The sequence below is a fragment of the Neophocaena asiaeorientalis genome, unplaced genomic scaffold (assembly GCF_003031525.2).
Source record: "Neophocaena asiaeorientalis asiaeorientalis breed wild unplaced genomic scaffold, Neophocaena_asiaeorientalis_V1.1 scaffold275, whole genome shotgun sequence".
Taxonomy (NCBI): Eukaryota; Metazoa; Chordata; class Mammalia; order Artiodactyla; family Phocoenidae; genus Neophocaena; species Neophocaena asiaeorientalis.
The window spans coordinates 2,957,462-2,975,289 of NW_020173679.1; the positions used below are offsets into that span (position 1 = coordinate 2,957,462).

The following is a 17,828-nucleotide window of genomic DNA, read 5'->3' on the forward strand; positions in this document are numbered from 1 at the left end:
GGGCGGGGCTTGGCGACAGCCGCGCATGCCCCGTGCGGTCCTGCGCCGTCTCGCGCCGCCGGGGAGGCGGGGGTGGCGGGCGCCGGGGCAGGGTGCGAGGGCGCATGCTCCGGAGAGCCCTCCCCCTGGAGGTCGGGAAGGGCCCCCACACCCCCAGAGGTGTTTGGGCTTTGTTCGTCACTTGTGGTCTGAGGGAACGGGCGCTTGGTGTGGGCTCGGTGCAGCCTCCCCCCCCCCACACCCCCGTGGTCTGAGTGGGCTTCAATTTGTTCATTAGAGTTCGGCCTTCAAATCTTAATTAAGATCGTGACCAATTCATATGCCTGCAAAACCCTGCGGAGCAAGAGATGTTACGTGGGTTCAGTGATGCTCAAACCCCACGGGTTTAGTGTGGAACATGTGTTTAGGGTCAAAGCTTTCACCAGATGCTCAGATAACTCCAAAAGAGTAAGAACTTGCACTCAGGGTCTGGAGTCTCACGGTCTGGAGGGATCCTTTTCTCAGTCCGTACCAGCATGATTTCCCCCGGGGGAGTTCAGACAGTATTTAAATGGTTAAAAATAATTGCACTTCTAGGTCCACTTTATAGGTGAGAAAACTGGGGCACAGAGTCTAAGGGACTAGCCCAAGATGACATGGAGCTAGATTTCCATTGGGCTCAGGGTTTTTTTCTGATGTCATCCTTAACGCCTCTGCAAATTGTTCATGTGGAGATGGCTTTGTAACTGCCATCTCAGTGGAAAGGGTCAACGTGTTAGATGGTGGAGGAGGGTGATGTTAAGGAGAGCCTGTATCACTGAAACGTGTCACCTGGGGTTGGGGACCAGGCCAGGGCCAGGGTCATGGCCGTGGCCACAGTATTGAGAAAAGGGAGCGCAGGGACTGTTTTCCTTTAACAAATGTGATCTTCTGTGCGGGACTCCAGACATTTTCCCTCCAATCCTGGTGTTAAGAGGGAACTGAAAAGAAAGGTCAGCTGGGCTCTGCCTCTGCTGCATTGTCTCTCCAGTGTTTCCAGTCAACCTTTTTAGAGTAATGAGTTTTGTTATCAGGAAGTAAAAGATTCTTACCGTGATGCTGAGATTCACCCAAGGAGGTAGTCACGGAGAGAGAGCATGTGCAGTGGACTGGCCAGCACGCCATCAGGAGACTGAGGGTCCAACGAATGATGCTCTTCTGTGCTTCATGGAAAGTGCGCTCCTCAAGCTTTAAGTCACTTTCACTTTTAGCATCCGTTGGTCCAGGGTCAAGGCCAGGCCCAGGCTGTCCCATTGCGTTCCCAATGCCTTGCCCTAGGTGGGCATTGCCCCGAGTCCTGGGTGAATCCCTGGTGCCGGGTTCCTAGACTCCAGGGGAAGCGCCTGGGAAGCAGTCCTGAGAATCCTGTCTGCTGCCACAGACCAGCGGCCGTCCCCAGCTCTTTTCAGAAAGAGACTTTTTACTGAGAGTTTCGCAAGCCTCGCTGCCGTTCAGGGCTGTTGGAAGGAGGTTTGTATGAGAGCAGCTGCCAGGAGTTGTCTGAAGCCGTGTTGCCTTCAGTTACCTCAAAGCGGCAGATGTTGGGCTTGTGAAAGATGAACCCCAAGTACTTGTATGGTTGAGGGACAGAGTTGCCTTGAGGAAAAGCTGTGTATTTTTATGAAACATTCTTAGGATTTCAGTCTCGGAAAATGCTCTCTCCAAGGACCTCAGGTTTCCGTGTAGTTGTATCAGATGAGCATTTTACGACCCTCTAGGTTTGATGCAGCCCGAATTCCCTGTGAACTTCATAACCCTGTCGGTAAAGCGAGCAGCCTTGGCTGACTCCTAGAAGACAGGTGAGTGTCACAAGCTGTCCAGGTCTTTGTAGTTCTTCTAGTTTTGGGTTGCTCAGGTTTTGTGGGCCCTGAGACAACTCTGTTCCGTCTGAAAGGACCAAATAAATACAATTGAAAACTGAGCTTGAAGCCTGTCTTAGTCGATATTGATAGCCCACTAGGGAATTGTCGTTGCGGCCCTTTCTCTGAGTGGTCTTCCCTCCGCCGAGAGCGACATCCTTCTAAATGGATGCATGTTAAAGATTGACTCTCAGCCTCGTAAATATGTTCCTGGCACTTGGGCAGTAATTCAAAAGTCGCTTTGGACCAGAAACCCCATTTTGTTGATTGAAGAAGCTCGGAGCGTGTGTTCCGGCCAGCGAAATTCACCCATCCTGTTGGGAGACTGTTCTCCCAGCTTTTCTGCCACATGATCTTTAGACATGGGCAGTATGTCTGCTGATTTCATCCAGAAAACAATCTCTTGACCCATCGGTGAAGCCCAGGTTACACCTGGGAGGGTCCTGTAACCTCTGGTGCTTGCAGGCCTGGCAGCTGTCCCTGGGGTTCCTCTGGATGGAGCCCCCCGCATCCGGGGTCTTTCCCACCTGTGGGCGGGTTCAGCTCTGTGACAAAGAGGGACATGGGCTGTGATTTTTTTTTAATTTTATTTATTTATTCATTTTTGACCACGTTGGGTCTTCGTTGCTGCATGTGGGCTTTCTCTGGTTGTGTCGAGCGGGGGCTACTCTTCGTTGCGGTGCGCGGGCTTCTCATTGCGGCAGCTTCTCTTGTTGCAGAGCACGGGCTCTAGGCGCGTGGGCTTCAGTAGTTGTGGCACGCAGACTCTAGAACACAGACTCAGTAGTGGTGGTGCACGGGCTTAGTTGCTCCGCAGGCAGGTGGATTCTTAACCACTGCACCACCAGGGAAGCCCATGGCTGTGATTTTTAAGTGGGTGTTAGGAGTTCTGGTCCTTACTTGAATTTTTTATTTCATATAAGGTGGAGGGAAGAATTGAATTATAAGCAGCCTACAGCAAAGAGTTATATAGATGATAACATCTAACGTGTGAGGAAATGAGGCCCATGACAAAAACACAGTTAAGGTACGGCTTACCACCCTCCTTGGACCACTGTCACTGGAGGAAACAGTTGACCAGTGTTGATCAACGTTTCCCACAAACACCTTGTGTCAGAAGGCTTGGGGTTTTGTATAAATGCTCAGCTGGCTCGATGGGCCAGTACACATAAGCCTTTGTCCACTTGTGCAGGTGCTGGCATCTCCAGGTCACAGAGGAGACCCTGCTCGTGCCCAGGGTGATGGCAGCTAGTTCTGGCAGAGCTGCAGGTCCCGCGGCAGCCAGCAGCACTGCCGACCTGTTGCTGTGCTGAGCGCCCCTTGGTGTGGAGTGGTTTAGCCGTATCTGCCCACCTAGGGGCCGGTGGGGGCAGCCTGGCCTGAGGTCACGGCTCTTCCGGAATCCTCTCCCCACCGTCTGGCCTGGTAGCTCATCCCACGGTGCTTTGGTCCATTCTGAGTCTCTGCTGCCCCTCCACGCAGACCCGAGGAATAGTGGAGAGCAAGTCAGTATTGTGGGCAGAGACCCAGGGCTGCTCCTTCCACTGGGAACTTGACAATCCCCTGATGCTATTTGTCTCCTGCAGCAGACCTGTAGAATGTTCCAGCCAGGCCCGCCAGTTAAACAAAGAAGGGGAGATAACCAGGGGAAACTCGGCTCCCATTCAAGTAATTGGAGTCTGGGTGCTGTGGGGTTGGACTACCCCGATTAAGGTCATTCTCTGAATAATTGAAATGTGGCGAAGTCATCCTCCAGTCCTGGCTGCTTTGTCGGCCCTTTGCATTGCTGACCGTGGGTGCGCCCTGTAGATGGACCGTCTGCCTCCAGCCCTGTACTCGTGGCTGAGCGGGCGAGCATGACAGGACCGGCGGGTGGTGGGCGGGGTGTGCCCGTGACATCGGGTTTGGGTTGCCCAGAGTTCCCGAAGAAACGGAATGCCCCCCATAAGGATGTGTTCCTCTTACACATGCATGTACTGGGCTGCCAGCACATACCGCCCGGGCAGTCACTGTGTAGGGCTTAGAATGACTGGGTTTGCAGCTGTGTGGCCTTTTTCTCCCTCAAAGCCTTCCAAGAATGCTTCTGTAAACCGAAGGAAGACTCCTCCTTTACTTTTAACGTCCTGGGATGCTGATGATGTAAAGGATGAAAGCAGAACGGGAAGTTACTGCTTCCCTTGCCTGTGTGGAACTAAGTGGAGCCTTCAGAAGTGGATCTTTGACTAACAGTCGACTTTAAAGAGTGTACTGGGCATCTCAGAATCGAAGGGAAGGGCTGAGCACAGAACGAGTGCCACCCGGACTCAGACAGTGGCCTTTTTAAGTGGTACATGCTCCCCCTGTGACAGTGAGAGCGTGCGGCCCTAGTGATGGAGGATGGGGACTGAGGTATACTGGCGGGGCCACTGGCCATCGGTCCCCTGGCTCTCGGCCAGCAGTGAGGACGAGCCCATCGGAGGCTGCCCCATCTGATCCGCCAGCCCCACGTGGGTCTTCCTCCCTCCAGTGGAGGAATGAACACGGGGCTCTGCTGTTTTCCCCCGCGGAAGGCTCCTGGCAGCAAGGGCAGTGCACAGGGAGGATAGGAAAGTCAACCGATGGGATCGCTGTGCAGAGATGCCCCGGGCCCCCAAAGCCTTCAGGTCCATGTGTGGTATGCTGTGCTTGCAGCGGGAAGATGCAGCCTTGGCCCTGAGGACAGCGGTTTTAACACTCACTCCCTGTGTGACACAGCAGGCCTATTGCAAATACCTGTACAAGGCAGTCTGCAGAGCGGAGGGGAGGAATTGCATTTGGCTTCTTTTGTAGGCTTTTGCCAAAGATGTTTTAAAGAGAAATCAAAGGATAAAAAAGACCCTGGGCTTAACCGATGAGCTGCCGGGGCAGGTTCGGGATTGCACGTATGGAAGGGGCTGGCGAGGTGTCCCTCTGTCCGCTGTGTGAACCGCTGAGGGACAGCGTTAACAATGAATTATTTTGTTTCCTGCTGTCGTTGGACAGATGTGGGAAGCTAGAAGCAGCGTTACAAGCTAATTCTTTCTCCCTCTCTCTTTGTCTCTGTAGAAACTTGAAGGGTCTAAGTGCAAAGGGCAGCTTTTGATTTTTGGGGCAACCAACTGGGACTTGATTGGTCGAAAAGAAGTGCCTAAGCAACAAGGTATGAGAAACAATTTCTAAAGAATAGAAGACGCTGCTATTGATTGAGTGCTTCCTGTGTGCTAGGTGTCCAGTGTGATTCTGGTGACTGTCCGCAGGTAGGTATTCTCTTTACAGAAGTGCTCAGAGAGGCCAAGCGACTTGCCCAGGGCCACACAGCCACTCTAGTGATGGGGCTGGATTTGAACCCGGGTCTTGGGCAAGTCTCTCTCACTTGGGTACAACTCTGCGTTTGAAAATTCCGTTGAGATTAAACAGAAAAATATAAGTAGTAGCCTCAAATAAACCTCGACACTTTTTTTCCCATCTTCTCACGTCACTTATTTTCATTAAAATGAAGAGGCTGGTGCTGTGGAATGTCAGAATGTCCTCGATATTTGTCACGTGTCAGATGGCGAACTTGCTAGACGTTTCAAAAGAGTCCACGTTTCCTCGCAAACTGCCAGGTTGTTGCGGGAACTGGTTTGACAGAGCAAGTAGCAGTCTGGAGTGGAGGAAGCAGGGGAGTCCTAAGAAGTATCTTAGCCCCCAGATGTTTTTAGAAAATTGGTGTCTTTTCTCAGGAGAATACTGGCCCATCCAAGAGAAGTAAGGCTGGTACTTTGCCATATTTTATGGCTTCTTGATTTCATTTGGAAAGATTCCCAAAGTACTTCCCAGCATTGCCCGGTGAACAAATATTTGCACACTGACACTCCCTGGGGCCTCAGGATGGGCAGTGGAGATGACCTTAATCCATGAAAACAGCGGGCGGGGTTTCAGCGGCACTCAGGATCCAGATGAGTTAGAAATGGGTTTGAGCCATTTTCTTCCTGTTGGGAAAAGTGCCCAGCCTTCAGGACCAAGCTCTCAGCCTGAGCTGCCTGATGGCTGGTGTCACCTGGAACCTCTCCTGGGACGTGATAACATCAGTCTCCCTGCCAGCCCTGGCGCAGGTGTCGCATTGTTTCTCCAAGCTGTTCTTTAAATGAGTGGCCCACTTGCAATTAGAGACACGCAGGCCCCAAGCGGGAAGTAGATTCCAGAGGGGAACCCATGGCAGAGCGGGGCCGCCTCTAGTTGAAGGAATTTTGCCCCACTTGGGCTCATTTTAAGAGTGCCTTTTTGCCTTCTCCGAGGCCCACCTTTGCTTCCCAGGTGTTTCTCCCTCTGAATGAAGTTTTATGTAATTAAACAAAAATTTTAAAGTCTTGCAGTGTCTTTCGGCTCTCTGTGAACTAGCCAGTAGACGTAATGGGAAGGGAGGGAGAATTTGTTTTCCCACCGGTGCCAAACATGAAGGGAAGAAGGATTTCCCCTCCCGCCCTCACTTTTCCCAGTCCGTCCCAGCTGCCTTCCTTCCGAGAGCCCATCGGCTCTTGGGTACGCGTCACCGGATCTCATAAAGTCAGCAGCCTCCTTCGTTTTCAAGATAACACGGTGATTTTGTGCTCCACCTCTGACCAGGACCAGGCCCTGGGCATTAACGACCTCCAGCCAGGCCGAGCGGCCCGGGTCTGCTGCTCTGCATTTCGTATGACTAGGATCCCTCTGAAGAAGGTTCCTTGGGAGGCCCCGAGAATCCCTGCCTCTCATGAGCTGATGACATCTTGGGCACTGACATTCGTGGAGCTCATGCAGGGAAGATGCTTTGGCAGATCAGACCATCTACTCAGCCGTGAGGGGGTCCGCTTAGCCACTCTGCGTCATCCTTGGTGTCCCGTGGCGTCTCCTGGCACTGCGTGTTGTCCACAAGCATGGCACACGGCAGTCATGCCACCATGATGAGCAGACGTTAGCATAGGTGTGAAGGCTGTCGTTTCTGGTTTGCTCTTTCCAAGGAAATTGCTGGGTCTTCTTTCACCTTTCAGTGGTAGAGGAGCGTCTTCGGGTGGAGAAGCTCAGGGGTGCCCTGAATCATGGTAGGGAACTTCCCTCTCTTGCCTGACCCGCCCCAGGTAGTTAAATGAGAGGCCGCACCCGGCACCCTCTGCTGGTGGGGTGCGGGCAGGGTGGGGACGGACGGGAACAGTTCTACAGACTTTCTCGCGTGGAGCCAGGTACTTGATGGAGAAGTTGACCTCTCAATCCGTTCCTGCATCCAGGTCAGTCTGACACAGTTGATTTCGGCAGCAGCTAGCATTTCATAATAGTCACCACGGACCTAAAAATGGGCTCGTTTTTCTGTCCTTGAGAGCCCCAAGTTGAGGAAATTAAGCCCCAGATCGGCCACGCCCTGTCCACTAACAAGGTGAAGTGGGGGGTGTGATGGAGGCGGCTGTCTCTCCCCGCCCCCCCCATGCCCGTGAACGCTTCCCAGTGCCCTGCCCCAGGCACAGGGAGGCCCTGGCCCTCGGGGTAGGAGGCACGGGAACTCAGTAGGATAAGTGCTGTGACAGGATTCACAGGCGCTGGGGTCCAGAAAGCAACGAGTTGAAAGGGGGATGCGGGCAAGGAAGGCTTCCCAGAGCAGGGGGTGTTTGACCTGAGGGGTGAAGAACAGAGGCAGGGGGCAGGAAAGGGCCTTCCGGGGGAGCAAATACACGGGCGGAGCTAGGGGTCATGACTCGGCCAGCTTGATGGGACTCCTGAGAAAGATGGGGTGCAGGCTCGGGCTTGGCCGCCAAGGGAGCCTCGTGGCTGCAGGCCCCCAGCCCCTCCCCATCCCCAGGTAGAGGGCTGGGAGGGAGCTGTCGGGAGGGTGAGGGAGACTGGGGGTCTTCTACCTGCTCTTCGGGGTTGGCCCCCAGCCCGGCGGGGCTGCAGGGTGGAGGCGGTGGCCCCTGCTTTTCGGCCACTGGCTGTTGGGCAGGTGGGTTCGGGCCAGAGACGGAGGTGGAGCGGTGTCAGTGCAGATGGCCACTGACGGGTCCACACCACTGGTGCGCTGCCCCGGGAGCCCCCGAGGGTGGGCTTTACGTGGGGAGTGGGGGGCGGCCCTCTGGCTGGTGACACTGGGGCAGCTCTCAGCACCCACCGGGGCTCTGCGGCCGTTTGACGTGTGTTCCCTTTGCCTTCGCAGCCGCCTACCGCAACCTCGGTCAGAACTTATGGGGGCCCCACAGGTACGGGTGCCTTTCGGGCGTCCGGGTACGGACGGTGGTGTCGGGGTCATGCGCCGCCCACAGCCTCCTCATCACCACGGAAGGGAAGCTGTGGAGCTGGGGTAAGTACCACGGGGACGCGGCAAGACCCGTGGCGTGGCCCGCGGGTGGGCTCCCGTCCCCCATCCCCTGGAGGGGAGACCCTCGTCCGCCCTCCGGGGCTGTGCTGCTTGCTGTGCGTTTCCTCTCTTCCTGATGCCCGGCTAGTCTGTGACCTGTGAAAACATCACTTCCTCCCCTCTTCTGCCAGGTTTTGGTCTGTACGTAACCCCCGATTTCTCTGAATCCTCTTCTTTAGGCAGCCTTTTCCCGAACGTTCTGACTGACTCTGGATCTGATATCGAGGTGTGCCTAGTATTGAATTCCTGTTTTAGGTGTGCTGTCCCCCCAGCACACAGCACGGTGTGACGTAGACCTCTGTTCTTGCCACTTTAAATGCCACCAGCTTTGACATCTGCCACGTGGTGACACCAGCCTGAGTCTCTGTTCCTCTGTTTCCTGTTCCATCGCCCCAGAGAGTTGAGTTTGCTCTTTCCAAGGTGATCTGCTTGCCCTGCCGCTGGACTCTCTCGCCTGGGTGCTGGGGGGCGCTGTCCTTGTCTTCTAGCCTCCCTTCCCTTTCAGGGTCCCCTGCAGAGTGCTTCCACGCCGCCTGCCCTGTTTCCTCGTCCAGAGCCTTCACACAGGTCCCAGCTGGGGCTCAGTTTCCCCCACGCCCTCTGCTGCCTCCTGGGCTCTTCTTCCTGCAGGCGGTGTTGGCGTTTGTCCTCACCCTTTGTTTCTGGCCCTTTGGCTAGCTTTGGGTCCATAAGACTGCATTTTTATTTTGGGATGTTTGAACCTTTTTTTTTTTTGCAATTTCATGAGTGGCTGTACCAAAGTCCAAATACATTAACATCTGTTGTCTTCCCTGCACTCTAATTTTGTAATTCTGTTGAAAAAAAGCTAACAAATGTGTCTGGCCCAAATTTAAACTTCATAGTTTCTCGGTGACACGCTGACATCGCCACGATTTTCGTTTGCTGCCAGTTGGCGCAGGGTTGTGTCCCTCCGCCAAAACCCCCTTCTGCCCATCGCGCCAACCCTGAACGCAGCCTCCTACGTCGGGGTTCCCAACTTCAGGTGTCCTCTTTCTGATCTCTCTACTGAATGTCACTTTCGTGTTGCTTCTAAAAACGTCCCCTCTGCCGACCCCCTGGGCAGGGAATGATTCTAAAAGCTGTGCGTCTGACCTGCCCCAGAACAAAGACGTGTCCCATGAGCAGACTCGCCGCTGTAGGGGGGATGAGCCAGTGGGAGTGTCATGAGTCCACAGTGAGTCCCTGGAAGGCTCAGGGCCCAGTCCAGCGCCCGAGAGCCTCAGTGCTGCGGCCCAGAATTCACGGGGTCTGCACCCGTTGACCACCTGGGCCTCTCGAGCCGAAAAACCGCGTCCGGTGCTCGTTCGTGCCTTTCACAGTGAACTTGGGCAGTTTCCACTAGAAGCTGGTGTCCGCCTGTCCTGCTGGAGCGCCATAATCAAAGCCTGAGGACGGTTTTCCTGCAGTAACGGCGGCTGGTCACCCCTTCTCGAGCCCTGTCCAGGACAGTTGAGGCTCATCTTTGTGGCTCTGCTCCCCCTCTTTCATGACTGCAAGGTCAAAGTTCATTGTTGGGGAAGGATGTGGAAACCTCCCCCGCTTTCCGAATTGCCTGGCTTTCTGGCCCCATAAAATCTCCCGAAATGTTCGGTAACAAGTGTGGTTCTTCTCTTAGAGGTACCTGGGAGAGGCCCACCGAGGTGCTGAGTTTGGAACCCTTGTAGCCTGTGTTGAAAACTAAGCACGGTTTAGGGGGGCCAGCCTTCCGGCCCCCCAGCTCTCCACACCTGCTTTGAGCTGCAGGGCTGTGTCGGGGCAGGACTGTGGTGCAGAGGGCCTGGCAGGTCTCGGCCTCCGGCACCCCCCCCCCCCCCCGATTCCACTCCAGCACAGCCCCAGAGGTGGAGGTCAGCCCGTGGCCAGGGAGGGCCTGTGTTCAGAGCAGGCCTGGCCTTTGGCTGTCGCTGGGGTTCACGTGGCTAAGCGTCCTGCGAAGGCTGGTCCGTGGGAGGTGGGCTTAGAGAGGAGAGAAATACAGGGTCCACGGTAGACGCCTGGGGCGCTGAGGGAATCAGACTCCTGTGAGGCAGGTGTTACCGTCTTAAAATACCTCGGAGTGAAGTGAATGAAGGAATTGGCGTCTGGCAGGTGTGGTGAGAAGTGAGAGCTGTGAGCTTCCCTGAGCTCGTCCGCTCGTGTGTACCATCCAGGTTGAACCTGGTTTTCTTGCATTTCCCTCGGGGGCAGAGAGCTGGTGAAAGTGCTCCGATCTGTCCCAGCCACTGCCCCAGAAAAGAGGGTCAGAGCAGGTGAGGTGGTGGCTGGTAGCTGCACGCCGAGGCGACTCTGGGGACAGCCCTGCGTATCTCATCTAGTCACCCGACCCCACCGGCAACCTTGAAAGGCTGGCATTGCCTGCGGAGCCGGGCTTGTGGGTTTGGAGGGCGCCTTCTGGGAGACCCAGCCTCGCCCGGCAGCTGCTCCAGCTGCCCTCTCTCCTCCTCACCGCTTTATCTATCCTGCTCCTGACCCGCAGGGCGAAATGAGAAGGGCCAGCTGGGCCATGGCGACACCAAGAGAGTTGAAGCCCCCAGACTCATCGAGGGGCTCAGCCACGAGGTGATCGTGTCCGCGGCGTGTGGGCGGAACCACACCTTGGCCTTGACGGGTAAGGAAGGGCCGCTTCCCTCAAAATGGGGTTAGAGGCCAAATGGTCCCCCTGGGGCAGGGGGTGGGGCTGCCCCCGTGACCCATGGTCACGATCAAAAAGATGCCCAGGGAGCCCGCTGGGCAGCTGCTTGAGGCATCGGGAGCCTCGCCCACGGGTACCAGTGGCTGGGGCAGCGGGAGGGTCTCTGCTGGGGAGTGGGTCTGCGCTGAGGTATCCGCCCCACCCCGTTTTGGAGAATTGTCTCTCTTGCATTCTTCCTGGCGAAGGAGCTGTTTTTATTGTTTTAGAGCCTTTGACTCCAAGCCTAGTTCTGAATACTCAGCATTACTTTCCCTTTGGTGATGAATGGTGTTCTCTCGTTCCAGAAACGGGCTCCGTGTTTGCGTTTGGGGAGAACAAGATGGGGCAGCTGGGCCTCGGCAACCAGACGGACGCCGTGCCCAGTCCCGCACAGGTGCCCGCCCTCCTCCGCCTTCAGGGCCTTTGTTTCTCGTTGCTTTGGGGTTGGATTTTCTGGGGTGAGATCAGACATTCCTCTCCATTGTTTGAGTTACTGGGTCCCTTGTAAAAGGAGGATCTCGATGCTTTGAGTGGGTCAGGTTTAGTAGATGTTCACAGGTGAAGAGCATCTCTAGAAACAGTTTTTCATTCCGACTGAAATAATTTGTTCCAGAGGCCTGTTTGCAGCCTGTTCTATTCCAAAGTGAGAATTGTTACATGGGTGTGATTGGTCTTTATCTGAGAATACTCTGAGTTTTGACTTTGTAACAAGTCACCGGCCAGGTACTTAGAACACAAATAGGAGGTCGGTCGTCTCTTATTCCTGAGAAACTTTGGAGTCATTTGGAGGAGTGGGATTTATACCTAAAAAGTGAACTACTGACATAAGGCAGCAGGACGCTACAGTGAGTGTCTGACGAGGGAAGGGACTTGGGTTTCTTGGTCTTAAAAAGAGACCTTGACCTTGACCAAACGTACCTATAGTTTGGAGGATTTTCGAGGTGTTGCTGTTTTGTTAGCCATTTGCTCTGCAGTGGAATGCGACGGTTCGCAGAGTGAGCCGGGGCCGGGACAGAGCCCGGGACTCAACATCCCCTCTCCAGTCTCATCGCCTTTCCCCGCGATTTCCCGGGATGTTGGTACTTCACGCCCTCCAGTTCCTCCAGTCTGGCTTTCCCAGACCGATTAGTTTGCAATAGCGAGTCTCCTAAGCACTTTCTCAGATTTGTTTCCAAATCCCATGCCAAATTACTCAAGGCCTTTGCTGTCTTCCAAGTTCCTAATTTCGAACCATTATATTTCTTCTTCACACCTTCAATTAAGGCTAATTAGCAAGCGGCTCTTAACAGTAGTAAAAGAGAGTGTAAAACAGTTCATTTTACTGGTTGGCAATAACGCTTATAAAAGCTTTTCTTTTGAAAGTTGCGTGACATCAAAACTAGTGACTAGAGTGGGATTTGGGAACTACACGTGATTAGTTTTGTTTTCTGACACCTTCGTGCCCACGCCAGTCAGTTGAATTCGGCCTTCACTGGGCACCAGGACGTGGGAGGCACAGCGTGTTGTGCATTTTGAGGGTTACAAAGACCCGGGGACATGATTTGCTTGTCTGAACTGACTCTATACTGGGAGGTGTTTCTTTACATGCATCCTACGCCTTGTTGTCAGCGTTGTTGGGTCCATTAGAAGTCCTTTGTAGCCTAGTAACTGTTTCACACCAACCTGTGGGGAGGTAGAGACTTTATCAATCTTTAAAAAAAAAAAAAGTCTAAAAGTCTGCTGTCTTTTCTTTTCAGATAATGTACAACGGGCAGCCAATTACCAAAATGGCCTGTGGGGCTGAATTCAGTATGATAATGGACTGCAAAGGAAACCTCTATTCCTTTGGGTGCCCTGAATATGGTCAGCTGGGTATGCAAAGTACATTTTTTAAAAGCTCTGTAATCTAACTATGTTCAGAACCAGAAGTCAGTGTGGGGCTTGCACACACATGGTAGAAATGTGGGTAATTGATCGCAGATAATGGCCTTGATCCATTAAGTGGATGTCCTGTTTAGTGGACCAGCCTGTCGTAGTTCATGGGATTGTGGAGTCTGACAGTGACTTGCCTTAATGAAAGTCAGGGCTTGAGTCTGACAAAGGTTTTTTTTTCTGATTTGGGAATTCATTTTTGTATAAAAGGATATCAAAGCTTCTTTTTTTTAATCAAACCACCTTCATTCATTTTCATATTTAAAGATTTGCCTTCATTGAAAGTGAGGAAATTATACAAGAATAAGGTTGTTTTGAAAACCTCGGCCTGAGCCATTATTTCAGGTATACACATGAAGAGCCCAGTATCATGAAAAAGTGGGATTGTCTTCCGGATTTTCATCCCTAAACAGAAGGGATGAAATTTACTTATTATTCATTGAGTAGAAAAGTAAAACTCAGCAGGTAGTTCTCATCAGTTCTCAGCGAGTGGAAAATGACTCTCCATCCTGACTTTACAAGGTCTCCATTTTCTTTTCCCATCTGACACCGAAGTGTTTTTTTTTTCCCTTTCTGGCGTCTTCCCACCTTCCAGCTCCTTCCAAGTGGGAGGTGAGGAGTGGGCGCCCTCTGCTGGCTCCTGAGTTTCACGCTGCTCCGGATCCTCTGCAGCCCCTGGATCTGGGTTGCCTGGGTCTCCACGTCATTAAAAGCAGGCAGATGGAAGATAGTATAAATAGAACGAGGAGCATCTCGCTGGCCTTTAGACTTTAGGGAACAGTGACTTTGTGAAACTAAATATACCTAAGTCAGAAGTGAATAAGAGAGAACAGCCCCATGCACATTCAGCTTTGGTTGCCAGGGAGTTGCCAGAGAGTGTTGGAGAGACCGTCTCCATGCAAGTTTCTGGTCTACTTCCGGAAATGTGCGCAGCCCCCCCCTGCTGTCTGTGGCTGCCCCAGATCTGCAGACAGGCAGCTTGTCGCAGCAGGTAGGTTTTCCTTCAGGGAAATGAAATGCCCCTGGCAATGATGATGACAGCTAACATTTAGTGAGCAGTTGCCATGAACCAGTCCCCATTGCAGCACTTTATACCGAATCTCATTTGCTTGGTTTACACTTGTTTAAAGGTATTTTGAGAAGTTGGCTTGATTTATATCTACAGAGTCAGTTAATCTTCCCAGTTTATTTTAAAACCGGTTTTCAGTGTGATTGTCCAAACCCAGAGAGATCCCTTTTCAGAACTAGAACTTGACCTCGGAAGGTGCATCCCCAGCGTGCACTCACCCCCGTGCTCGCTCCCACGACGTGTCAGGCAAGGCAGAGGCGAGAACGTACGTTTAACTCTGCTTCAACGACCACGATGATGTATTAGGTTACTGGTAATTCATAAAAAAGCAAGCCTGGAGGGCTTCCCTGGTGGCGCAGTGGTTGAGAGTCCGCCTGCCGATGCAGGGGACGCGGGTTCGTGCCCCGGTCCGGGAAGATCCCACGTGCCGCGGAGCGGCGCTAGGCCCATGAGCCATGGCCGCTGAGCCTGCGCGTCCGGAGCCTGTGCTCCGCAACGGGAGAGGCCACAACAGTGAGAGGCCCGCGTACCGCAAAAAATAAAATAAAAAGCAAGCCTGGGAAAGTGGCTTGAACTTTTTTGTCCATTCTCGGCCCATGCAGGGCTCCTTGAGGGCCCCCGGGTGGGGCACAGAGAAGACCATTCCTTTGGATCTGGAGCTTCCCGCTTTTTTGTCCACAGCCCAGCCCAAACGTAGACTCGCAAAGAATTTTCACAAAAGTCCTCGTTACAGATGGTGTCCTTGGGTGTTTCTTACTCTGTTCTATTCATTTTTCAAAAAAGGAAAAAACTGGTTTCAACCCACAGCACCGATTCTATGCCCCACAAGTTGGGTCGCGCCTCAGGTTGGAGAACACTACCTTGGTTGACAGGAGTCCCCACGAGGACCTGCCCAGCCTGGCTGGGCAGGTGCTCTGTGCTATGGCCGCTGCTGACGGCCGGCCCTGTGGTCGCTGCAGGACACAACTCGGACGGCAAGTTCATTGCCCGGGCGCAGCGGATAGAGTACGACTGCGAGCTGGTGCCCCGGCGAGTGGCGATCTTCATCGAGAAGACGAAAGACGGCCAGATCCTGCCGGTCCCGAACGTGGTGGTACGGGATGTGGCCTGCGGCGCTAACCACACGGTAAGGCTTGAGCGTTTCTGGCCTTTCTTTGGCTTCCAGGGTGTCACCTCAGTGGAGACCCTTGGCTTTGCAAAGCCAGGAACTGACCCTGGCCCCCTCGACATCCCGCCCTCCTCAAGGGCTTCACACCCTCAGTTGTCCCGGGGCGTCATTCTCCCCTGACAGCTTCTCCGTGGCGTCCACAGATGTAGCTGGACGTGCAGATGCTTTGGGTTGGGATCATACAGTAAGAGTTTCTCTGCTTTTGTCTAATAGAACATCATGGATGTTCTCCCAGGTCGATAGACAATATCTCAGACGGGGTGTTGAACAGACTCAGTCATTAAGGGTGTTTCCTTAAAGGTCAATCTAGATAAACGGCAATAAAATTTTGTATGTGCATCTTTTTTTTTTTTCTTGGCCGCTCGGCATGTGGGATCTTACTTAGTTCCCCGACCAGGGGTTGAACCCGTGCCCGCCGCAGTGGAAGTCTTAACCACTGGACTGCCAGCGGAGTCCCTATATGTTCGTCTTTTTATCTTAGTTGCCTTCCTGTGGTTATTTTGCCTGAAAATGCCTGAGAGTCAGACTTGGTTCTCGTCTCGCTTGAAGGAACAGGGCCGGGGCTGAGAGTTCAGAGGCAGGTCGGTCTCCTGTGTGCAGGCGACTGGCTGAGTGACCTCAGGACTGGGAGCTTTCAGTCCCTTCAGGTCCAACAACTGATTCTCCCTTGTACAGCGTAGTCAGGAGAAATAGATCTTACTTAGGCCCCTGGTGTCAAATCATGTTAATAAGTTGTACATTCACATGATTCAAACATGAGACATCAGGGATGCTGTGAAGAAAAGAAGATGGATTTTTAAAATTTTTTATTTTTTTAATTGAAGTATAGTTGATTTACAGTGTTGTGTTAGTTTCTGGTGTACAGCAAAAGCGATTCAGTTATACATATTCTCTTTCCTACTCTTTTCCGTTACGATTTGTTACAGGATATTGAATAGAGTTCCCTGTGCTATGTGCTAGGTCCTTGTTGGTTATCTATTTTCTATATAGTAGTATCTGCTAATCTCAGACTCCTAATTTATCCCCTCCCTGCTTCCCCTTTGGTAACCATAAGTTTGTTCCCTATGTCTGTGAGTCTGTTTCGTAAATAAGTTCATTTGTGTCACATTTTACATTCCACATATAAGCGATATCATATGGTCTTTCTCTTTCTGACTGACTTCACTTAGTATGGTACACTCTGGGCCCATCCATGTTGCTGCAAATGGCATTATTTTGGGTTTTTTTCATGGCTGAGTAGTATTCCATTGTGTATATGTACCACATGTTCTTTATCCATTCATCTTTCCATGGGCATTTAGGTTGTTTCCATGTCTTGCCTATTGTAAATAGTGCTGCAGTGAACATAAGGCTGCATGTAAGAAGACAGACTTTAAATTGTTGACACGTCACTGTGCATACTGCACCTGTGACCAGGTGGAGGTCACCTGTGTGAACCCGCATGAAGGAGAATCCAGGGTGGGCGGGGCTTTTCCTCTGGGCTCTGTCTGCAGTCTAGTCAGGACTGAAATAGGAGGTAGAGTGCAGTGGCCTGCTCTGGAGATATCACCCTTGTGTTTCTGATGAGGGAAAGGGGAAGACTTGTGGCTTTAATAACAATAATTTGTTAGGGATGGAAAATGGTGTCCCTGGCCGGGAAAACATCCTCGCCATGTGGACCCGCTGCTGGTGCCTCCCCTGTCAGAGGCAGGTGTGGGTCATCTTGGGTGTTTCTGCCCTTTGCCCTCAGCCCTGGCCACAGGCTCTCAGAACAGCAGCCACCCCGCTTGTCCCCTGTCCCAGCGCTGCATCTTCTCTCTCCTGCAGCTGGTCCTGGACTCCCAGAAGCGCGTCTTCTCCTGGGGCTTCGGTGGCTACGGCCGGCTGGGCCACGCCGAGCAGAAGGACGAGATGGTTCCCCGCCTGGTGAAGCTGTTCGACTTCCCTGGACGCGGGGCGTCCCAGATCTACGCTGGCTACACCTGCTCCTTTGCCGTCAGCGAAGTGGGTCAGTGCTTCCCCGTCTGGGCCTCGGGAAGAAGGCATCCAGGGCCAAGTCATGGGTTTCCCTCCCTGGCTGTGTGCTCTGGTGGGGAGTCCCGTGACCCTTGCCCTGTTCAAGACCAGGGACCTTGACTTCATCGACCTCCCGGCTTCTTTGGACAGAGCCGCTTGTGGTCACCGGTGCCAAGCGCCGTGCCTGGCGGGTCCCGGTCCTCTTCCCTTTCTCCTTTGATGTTGCTGAGATGAGGATCCAGCTCTTGAGATGATGATGACAACGGAGACGCGTTTGTCTTTCCCAGGTGGTCTGTTTTTCTGGGGGGCCACAAACACGTCCCGGGAGTCCACCATGTACCCGAAGGCCGTGCAGGACCTCTGCGGCTGGAGAATCCGGAGCCTGGCTTGTGGGTACGTGGCTGTGTCTCCCGGTTGGACACAGCCGGGAGGCGCCTTGTCCCTTGAGGGCTCCACTCTTCCCATGGGGCATAGGGCGCACCAAATTCTAGAGTCAGGAAGGGGAGGGACCGTGCTTGGGGCAAGAGGGGTTGGGAGGTCTTAGAACGGGTGACTCGCTTTGCTGCTTCTGAGGGTTTCTTTCTTCGAAGGCTTGGTGTGCTCTGTTCATATTGCAGGTTCAGATCATATTTAGTTAGGAGATTTTAGTTCCTGTGACACGGTGGGACCAAGAAGGTATCCTCAAGTCGGCGATTTTCCGTCTATTTTGAGGACACCTGTTGAGCTCCTTAGCGCTTTCTGATGAGGAGTTTGATAAT

General features: G+C 53.1%; 1 protein-coding gene across 1 annotated transcript in view; it reads left to right on the forward strand.

Moving 5' to 3' along the window:
• RCC2 (regulator of chromosome condensation 2) overlaps positions 1-17,828 on the forward strand; it is a 101,058-nt gene that overhangs the window by 77,337 nt on the left and 5,893 nt on the right. Inside the window, exons 3-10 of the mRNA XM_024749983.1 lie at positions 4,941-5,034; positions 8,035-8,178; positions 10,733-10,864; positions 11,233-11,321; positions 12,664-12,778; positions 14,867-15,033; positions 16,882-17,062; positions 17,358-17,463. Of these exons, the coding sequence (XP_024605751.1) occupies positions 4,941-5,034; positions 8,035-8,178; positions 10,733-10,864; positions 11,233-11,321; positions 12,664-12,778; positions 14,867-15,033; positions 16,882-17,062; positions 17,358-17,463 (1,028 nt within the window). The remainder of the gene's footprint in view (positions 1-4,940; positions 5,035-8,034; positions 8,179-10,732; positions 10,865-11,232; positions 11,322-12,663; positions 12,779-14,866; positions 15,034-16,881; positions 17,063-17,357; positions 17,464-17,828) is intronic.